The sequence below is a fragment of the Brassica oleracea genome, chromosome C5 (assembly GCF_000695525.1).
Source record: "Brassica oleracea var. oleracea cultivar TO1000 chromosome C5, BOL, whole genome shotgun sequence".
NCBI lineage: Eukaryota > Viridiplantae > Streptophyta > Magnoliopsida > Brassicales > Brassicaceae > Brassica > Brassica oleracea.
In genome coordinates, this window is record NC_027752.1 from 39,879,601 (window position 1) to 39,888,678 (window position 9,078).

Consider the following 9,078-nt stretch of genomic DNA (forward strand, 5'->3'; position numbering starts at 1 on the left):
AAAACAAAAAGAAGGAAATTCAAGGAATGTTTACTTGTTTCATTTTTATGTACCAAACTATATTGTAAACTTCCTCCATGAGGATCACCTTGCTTCATCAATATAAAGGAATCTTTGTCGGAAAAAAAAAAGTAAATTCAAATTATCAGCTGATCCTAATTAGTATTGAAAAAAGAATTCTCATAAATATAAAATTATAGAAAGGAAAATTATAAACCGATAAAACAAAAAGAAAGGAAAAATTTAAGTTAATCCTAATTAATATTGGGAAAGGAATTCTCATAAATATTAAAACTTTACTCCGATCCGACCAAACTCTTTTTTTGCAACCCGACCAAACTAAACTCTTTGTAATCAAAGTGAATCAATGGAGGAAGAAAGACGGGAATCATCGCCACCGCCGGCCAAGAAGATGAAAGTGTCTCCGTCGTCGTCTGGGTTATGGTCGCTGCCAGACGAGGTGGCAGTAAACTGCCTGGCACAGATCTCGAGATTCGACCTGGCGGCCTTAGCAATCGCCTCAAAGATCCACCGCTCTCTCGTGTCTTCCCGTGAGCTCTTGGAACTGAGACGGCGGAAGGGTTGCACCGAGACGTGTTTCTACGTATGCATGCGCATATCTCCTGACCCGATCCGCCCACCACGTTGGTTCATCCTCAGCCCTCACCATCGCCTGAACCCGATCCCGTGGAACCCCTCCCAGGCCTCGGAATCGTCCTCCTACGTGGCGGTGGACGGAGGGATCTACGTTTTGGGTGGACTCATAGACGGCCGCCACCGCACTCGAGATGTCTGGTTCCTAGATTGTTTCTATCACACGTGGACACGCGTCCCGTCCATGAAGATGCCTCGTGCTTCCGCATCAGCGAACCTCGTCGAGGGGAAGATATACGTTTCTGGAGGGTGTGTAGAGGAGAAAGCTAATCCCACAAACTGGTCAGAGGTTTTCGATATAAAGACCCAAACTTGGGGTCACTGGTATCTCCCCAAGTTGCGATTCAGTATCTGCCAGAGTGTGGTGATAGAGGAGGAGAAGAAGGTTTACGTTGTTGACGAGGGGCGTCGAAGCTTCTACTTATTGCCGAGTGAGTGTTTGTTTTGGAGGTTCAACAAAACAATTTGCGACTTTATTCCGGGAACCAGAAACGATTGGTGTGCTATAGGGAAGCTTTTGTTCTGTCGTGGTACTTGCGGGAGAATACTGTGGTGTGAGCCTAATGAGTTGCGTTGGAAACCAGTCAAGGGTTTGGAAGAGCTTTATGATATTTGCAGACTCAGCAGCAACTCTGCTGGAAACATTGTCATCTTCTGGAACTCCCTTCTTTGTCAGACTTGGCTTTGGTCTGCCGAGATTTCCTTGCGGAGGGAACAAGGCGAGATTTGGGGTAAGATGGAATGGTCCGATGCTGTCTTCAAACTTGATACTCTCTCACCCTCATCTGTCTTATACTCTGCTTCTGTTCTTGTGTCTGCTAAATGAATCTATGCATTATATTGATTTAACTTATATAACATTGTGTAACAAACCTCAAGTTTAAAGCAAAGGGTTAAAGCATCAATATTGTTTTTTTATTGTTCTGTCTTCATCCATCTTCTTTTATCTTGACATGAAAACAAAAAGAATTACAATAGGAACAGGAATCTATAGTGATATAAAATAAAACTCAGATAAATCTGTAATAATATTAATGTAAACAAAGATGTGTTTTGTCGTAGAGTACCAAAAAGGAGTAAATGAATTACATGATAAATCAAATCAAATTATAGTAGAATCATTACAGTGAAACTACCTGCAGGATAATATAACAATGAACAGAGAAAGAGGAAGTGTGTAGTGTATTCTTAACGAGAGGCTCTTACGTTCTCTTGTTGGGTTCGAAGACGTATTTGATCAACGAATCTTTGATGGAAAGCAACTCCGGAAACTCCTTGCTGAGCTTAGCACCATCCATCTCGTTGTTGCTCCGTGGTGCAACAATGACCTTAGCCTGTTCTTCCAAAGTGAAGTTGGACCATTTGAAACCCGGCTCGATGTAACTCTTGTACATCTCTAGTATCTCGTTGTGGCTCACCACTCCTGGATTGGTGAAGTTCCATATCCCCCTCAGGTTCCTCTTCGCCATCTCGATCGAGATTGGTAAGAGTTCGTCTAGTATGGTCATGCTGTTTGGGATGTTCACCACTTTGTTGTAACGCGAGATCTTGGTGATGAAGTTTCGTGGGTTGTTCAAGTCGGATGAGATTGGCATACGCACTCTCAAGGTGCATACGTTGTCAAATTCTCTTAGAAGCTCTTCCACCTGGTGAAAATGAAAACAGAGAATTTATAGACTGAGTTTCCAGAGATTGAGGATCAAAATGTAGTTTGTTTATGTGATAGTTTATTATTACCATTGCCTTTGTTTTTGAGTAGAAGGAACCGGTGAAGTTCGGTTTATCTTCTTCCTTAAAGCCAATCCCTGAACCTTCTGGATGTGCAGCGTCATACTCAAATATACAACCGGTGGCAAAGTTCATCATCAACAACCCATTCTCTCTGCAAACATCTGCGAGAGTCAAAGTACCAGCCACGTTGACTCGGATGGTCTCTGTTTTGTGTGACTCACACCAGTCAACATTGGGTCTACCCGTTAAACCGGCTGCATTGAAGACATGAGTAGGTTTGACTCTACGAATATCCGCCACAAGAGAAGCTCTGTCCTCTAGCCTACCTTTCCCATACTCGTACGCAATCCCTTGCTTCTCACAGAGCTTTCCTAGAAGCCCACCGAGCCACCCAGTCTTGCCATAGATGAGGAACTTCAAGGAGGTTTTGTTGTCTCCAGAACCACCAGTCTTGGGGGGAGTAACCACCGTGAACGTCTGATTACCATCAGCATCCTTGTGCTCGTCACCACTATCACAGAGTCTATCACCAGGCATCATCAGCATCCTTGGATGAGGCAGCAAAGCTCCAGAAACATCTCCCCACCACTCAGGGTTCGCAGTGTACCATTCCATCGTCTTCTTCAGCCCTTCCTCCCAAGTGGTTCGTTCAGCCCACCCCAGTTTCTTCAGCTTCTGGTCGTCAAGGAAGTACCTCTGGTCATTAAACGGCCGGTTCTCCACAAACTGGATGGTGGAGTCAGGGTTAATCCCAAAGAGCTTGGAGATATCATTAGCCACATCAATCACTCTCCTCTCTTTCGTCGTCCCAATATTATACACATGGTTAACCTCCCCTTTGTGCAAAACAACCTCAAACGCCTCAGCAACATCTTCACAGTAGAGGTAACTCCTAACATTAGACCCATCTCCGTGGATCGGAAGCGGCTTCCCACTCATAGCCAACAAAATAAACTTAGGAATCAACTTCTCAGGAAACTGATTAGGACCATAAACATTATTCCCACGGGTAGTTATCACCGGCAACCCATAAGATCTCCCATACGCCATCACAAGCATCTCAGCACCCGCCTTAGTAGCCGAATACGGATTAGTCGGAAGCAACTGAGAAGCTTCGTGATTCCCCACGGAAGCATCCTCATCAGTCTCTCCATAAACCTCATCAGTACTCACATGAATAAACCTCCTGATCTGCCCAGTGACTTTACAAGCCTCGAGAAGCACATGGGTCCCGTAAATATTGTTCTTGGTGAACTCGAAGCTGTTACCGAAGGAGTTGTCGACGTGAGTCTGCGCAGCGAAGTGCATGATGGTGTCGATGTTCTCGGTGATGAGAAGGTAGTTGACGAGGTCGGCGCTGGCGATGTCGCCCTTGACGAACTTGAAGTTGGGGGAGGATTTGGAAGGGTTGAGGTTCTTGAGGTTGGAGCAGTAGTCGAGCTTGTCGAGGACCACGATTTTGTAGTCGGGGTAGGTGCGGACTAGCCTGTTGGCCACGTGGGAGGCGATGAATCCCGCGGCGCCGGTGATGAGGATGTTCTTGGGCTTATATGTGGCCATTGTGATGTGAAAGTTATAATAATATCTGCAAATAGAAAATCTCATGGGATCAAATCGAACAGATAGACTACAAACATAATCATGATGATCCATTAAATGGATTAAGCTAAGGAAACAGTCACTAAGAAGAGCAGGTCATGCAGATCTATACTCATTAGATTCAAATAAGGTAGAATTGAAGCAAAGTAACAGCAAGCCGAAGCCCACGCGATTAGTACGATACAGCTAATAGCGAAATCGAGATCGGAAAAAGTTAGATCCAGATCCACAAGTATGACGAATGTAGTAATCAAATGAGCAGCAGATCCAAATGGCAAAATGATAACTAGTCCTCACAGATCACGATAACCAATAAAAGCAGCACGACGTCGTACATTCACGAATTAGCTCAGAGATCATAGAGAAAGAGAGTTGGGGGTACGTACCGAGTCGATTCGGATCAAGATCAAACTAAGCTTGAAGAAGGAGAAGATCTCGAGATGTGTAGAGATGAGAGGAATAAATATAAGAGTGAAGAAGAGGAGGAGGAAGCATCTAACGAGCGTCTCAGAAAACACTGTGCGCCCCTTCTTTTTTTAATTTTTTGAGAAAGTTACGGAGAGCCACCGACAAATTACTATACTGCCATTACTAACTACGGTTCAATTTTTTACGCCACGGTCAATTCTTTTTTCTTAATTTACCATCCGAAAGTATATAGGCAACGCAGAAATTTCAGCATGTCCGCTTGAGTTCCGGTTTCCCATGCAATTTCTCGCCTCTTTACTTTGAATTTGACTAGGAATCTTATCACATCACTGTTATGTTACGTTGAAAATTTAAAGAAGATCTTTTATATATAAAAGATAGTTTGCTTTCTCCTGTTAAAGCCACCTCAGCATTCAGGTCACAAATTCGTGCTCTGTGGTGCTGACACGTGTCACTTTTAAAAAACAAATCAAAACTGCTTTAAAGACTTTGGACTTCGGCTATTTTTCTTTATTTCACGATTCTATTCAAAGGTCATATTGGCCCCTTGATATATTCAAGTTAATTCAGCCCAAAACCTTAATTGAAACCTAAAAGCAAGATGTGTTCACGCGTCGTCTTCCTCGAACATCTTCGCTCTGATTCTTCTGAGACTGTGATTAAGTTAGTCGCTCATAGAGGTTGTTCAAGTTTCATAAACTCTTCCGTCTTCAATCATGGAGATAATTACTTTCGTTATGTTTTTATGTCTATGTCGGCGTCGTTTTGTTTTCGATTCATCTCCTCTTAGGCTTTAAAACATGCATTGATTCATCGTCATTAATGAAGTCTTAACTATTTCGATTTACTGGATCCACGATTACACATTCAATGGTTCTTATCCCTCTTCCTAGCGGTGGATCTCCCATTATAAAAAGGTAAGGCCTCATCTCAGGAGAATCATCCTCACAATTCCAATTGCATTCTAAAATTTCTTTCTCTATATAATGACTAAATTCCGTTTTACTTGCTGAATTGAAATTCGGCTGTTGATCTTCCGTCGTCAAGGTGCGGCTGCTCAGAAACTGAAAAGCGCAACGCTGTGACGAGTTGATGGGAGATGACATAATCCTCTTCGATGATAAGGTATTTCATTCTTAAAACTCTTTAACAGGTTCTTTTTAAACTACATGGGCGTTTTAACTCATATTTATCCAAACTTTTGTATTCAGATATTGATTTAAACTCTTTTGAATGAGAAATCTTGAAACTGTTTGTTGATTAGGATTTTTTCACATGTGATTCTACTCATGCCAGCCACCGTAATGTCAACCGTCTCGACACCTTCCGGCACCACCGTCTCAAGGCGGGTACTCTGTTCACTGTTAGCGGATTCGAGGACGTCTCAACCGTCTCACCACCTTTCACTCTAACCTTGCTCTCCTCCCTCCTCTCGAGATCTTGCTCATCATGGTCAAACTCTCTTCTTCATCTTATGATTTGAATCAGCTTTGAAACTGAACTTTGATATTGGATTACAGATTGTGGAGTTTTAGTTCGTCTACGGAATTAAATTGTCTCCTTGATGTGATGTATGTTGTTTGATTGTCAGTAAAGTCTAAATGGTGTGTCTTTTTAACATAGAAAAATTAGATCTTGGATTTTTTGGGTTTAACCACAAGCGCAATATTTTCTATAGCTGTGTTTGAGAGAGATTTAGTGTGTATCCATATGTTTTCGATGCAAAAAACATATTTTTTTTGCTATTTATCTGTGTTTAGAAAGTGGAGCATTACGTGGCTCTAAGGTTTGAGTAATGTTGGGTACTTTCACACTAACAAGAGGTTTGATGATGTGGAGCTTTGTGGTGATCACTTCTCTCGCTATTTTCCTTCCTCACCAATTCTCTTGGTAAAATTTTGTATCTTTTGCACTCAGGTACATCAGTTGATTGAAGCACTAACTAGGTAACCATCTTATGCTCTTTTATTTTTGAACAACAAAAAGCTTGAAGCCTTATCAAATGGTAAAAATCGAAGGCATGTGATGCAGGTTGGTATTTTAAGGAAACAGCTTAGGCCTTTTTTTTTGTTCTCATACAGTTTTTTTGTGTACATACAACTTAGTATAGCTTGGAAATGAAATTTATAATTAGCCAATTATGTAAGGAATATTTATATATAAAGGTCACTCTACACAAGTATATTGTTATTGCTATATAAGAAATATACTGTTAATAATATAGGAAGTCTTAGAAGCTCGAATTCTTTTAGTATTTGCATTCATTATTTTTATTGCATCCTGCACAAATGCTGTCAATGTAAAGTTATAAAACATGACTAAATTGTCTACTTCAATTGTGTGCGCAACCAAACACTAAACTGATGCAATTTAATTTTGCTGCAGTTAATGTCAATTTTTTCAATTTTTTGTTTTTTTTTCTATATTACATGATAGCTTATTGTGAAAGATGCTTCTAATAACTGGAAAATGGTTGGAGCAGATGTAGGAAACAAATTATTCTCGAAAGAGCCATCAGCCAATGTAATTTTGTTACATTACATTTCATCTGAGTCCTGAGAAATGCAAAGTTGTGACATATATTGTCAGATTACTTTTGATTATGTCTCCAAGTAAGCTATAATATATACACGACCTGAAGATGAAAATACATGGAAGACATGAAGTGCTTTCTCTATATTTCTCTAACGTGCAAGAATATTTTTTCCCTAAAAATAATAGGAATCCTAAATAATAATTTTAGAAATTTTTCTAATATTAGATAATTATTTTTTATTAAAACAAAATGAGCAGTGGACGACATATACATGCATATGCTAGACAATTATCATAATTTAATCCCCTAATTTTAAACGAACAAAATGAAAAATATAACTAAACAAAATTTACAATACCCATAAAAGATCAGGACTATTAACAAAACAAATATTAAAGACCAAGAACCAGAAAATACTATAAAAAAAGCAATACCAACAAAATACAAGCTAGAATGCACTTTACATTTACGATACCCATAAAAGATCAGGACTATTAACGCAACGAATATTAAAGACCAAGAACCAGAAAAAAAAACTATAGAAATGTAATACCAACAAAACACAAGCTTTAGTCAAAAAAAAAAACACAAGCAAGAATGAACTTCATGCAAGAAATATGTAATACTGGTATTTCAATGTAACTTCAAAAAAAGACATCAAATTGGAAACATTCGCAAATATATAGTAACAATCAAAACATCCGAATACAAATCCAAAAAGCAAATAAAAATTGCATACAAAAGAAAAGAATTCAAACAAAAAAATACATTACATCCATACGCGCGGGACCGATTCTAGGCATCATGCATTTACATTAGTACATTTTGAAAAAAAAACATACAATAGCCTTGCACTAATCACTATTTTTTTTATCAAATCACTATGTTATTTTGATAGAAAAAGGTATCAAATAATTAGCTATGTTTTGACCAAAAGATAAATAATTAGATATGTAAGAACACTTATACACACACAGTTAAAAAAACTGGTTTAAATGTTAACTAATTCATTAACTAAACCAATTGGTTAAGCAAACCAGGTCATTACAGTTTTATAAAAAACATAAAATGCTTCTACTCATTTTTTTCTCATTGAGAAAGCTTCAGTTCAAAATTTAACTAATTCATTAACTAAATCAATTAGTTAAGCAAATCGGGTTAAGTAAATTTTGTTGGTGTTATATATATAATCATAAATTTTTGAAAAATTTAAATATTTAAAAAAAAAAATAAACTATTGGTTGTAAATTTAAGGGGATAGTCCATTAAATTACTTAGAGACTAATTGGAAACAAATGTTATAAATAGTTTTAAGTGAATTGAAACATTAAAACAATTTAACCAATTAAACACCATAACTAAAATTTAATTAATTTTTTATCATTCTGCTCTTCACCTTATATATAATTTTCAATAACAAAAAATTGGATACAAATTTTTTTGAATAGCGTAAGACAAAAAGATTGAATAATTTAAAATTAGTTTATATTTGTCAATAGCTACTTATATGGTTATGATAGATTATAAAATTTATATATATTAAAATAAACATACTAAATATATAATCAAAATTTAAATTTAAACAAAAACTCGGGCTAAATTTAAATTTAAACAAAAACCCGGGCTACGCCCGGGTCGACCCTAGTTTTAAATAAAATGATATAAGCGTAATGTTAATCTAAAAGAAAGAAGAAAAACAAATGCGAAAACATCACGTTACAGCAAAAGTTTGATTGGGCCGTCGATAACGAGGCCGTCGCCTTCGAGCCTTACAGCATGCTCAACGCTAGCTCTTAGCGTAACTCTTAACCAAAATAAAAATAAAAAAATGAAAAAAGGTAAAGACGCGCCTCTTAGGGAGGGGAGGGAAGGCCCGCCTCTTGCTCGCCAGGTGTCACGGGATGAGAGGATGTTTCGTCGGTTACGCGTTAAACGCGAAAATCTCTCTCTCTCTCTCTCTCTCTCTCGGCGAAAGTCAATTTCGACGTCTCCTTCGGTGGCTCTAGTCGGCGACATCTCTTGGCTCGCGTCGGCGACATCTCGTCCGGTGGCTCGCGTCGGCGACATCTCCTCCGGTGGCTTTATTCGGCGACCTCTCTCTTGGTAGTTCTCCCCGAGGCGATGGAGCT

General features: G+C 38.8%; 2 protein-coding genes and 1 pseudogene across 2 annotated transcripts; 2 read left to right on the forward strand and 1 right to left on the reverse strand.

The window, feature by feature from the left end:
* The first annotated feature begins 324 nt into the window (after window positions 1–324).
* Window positions 325–1,547, forward strand: LOC106293414 (F-box/kelch-repeat protein At4g39560-like). The gene has a single exon (XM_013729096.1). It carries the CDS (start codon window positions 368–370, stop codon window positions 1,478–1,480), a length of 1,113 nt encoding a protein of 370 aa, XP_013584550.1. The 5' UTR covers window positions 325–367; the 3' UTR covers window positions 1,481–1,547.
* Window positions 1,548–1,648: 101 nt separating this feature from the next.
* LOC106295246 (trifunctional UDP-glucose 4,6-dehydratase/UDP-4-keto-6-deoxy-D-glucose 3,5-epimerase/UDP-4-keto-L-rhamnose-reductase RHM3) lies at window positions 1,649–4,506 on the reverse strand. The gene is made up of 3 exons (XM_013731098.1): window positions 4,371–4,506; window positions 2,392–3,970; window positions 1,649–2,300 (listed from the first exon to the last, which is right to left on the reverse strand). The coding sequence occupies exons 2-3, from the start codon at window positions 3,943–3,945 to the stop codon at window positions 1,857–1,859; spliced, it is 1,998 nt and encodes a 665-aa protein (XP_013586552.1). The 5' UTR covers window positions 3,946–3,970; window positions 4,371–4,506; the 3' UTR covers window positions 1,649–1,856.
* A 999-nt stretch (window positions 4,507–5,505) lies between these two features.
* LOC106292295 lies at window positions 5,506–6,972 on the forward strand (annotated as a pseudogene).
* The last annotated feature ends 2,106 nt before the right edge of the window (window positions 6,973–9,078 follow it).

Excerpts from the sequence above, each read along its gene's own strand:
- LOC106293414 (XM_013729096.1), top strand. The coding sequence starts at position 368 with ATGGAGGAAGAAAGACGGGAATCATCGCCACCGCCGGCCAAGAAGATG.
- LOC106295246 (XM_013731098.1), bottom strand. The coding sequence starts at position 3,945 with ATGGCCACATATAAGCCCAAGAACATCCTCATCACCGGCGCCGCGGGA. Across the intron at positions 2,301-2,391 it reads ACTCAAAAACAAAGGCAATG|GTGGAAGAGCTTCTAAGAGA; the intron begins GTAATAATAAAC and ends CATTTTCACCAG.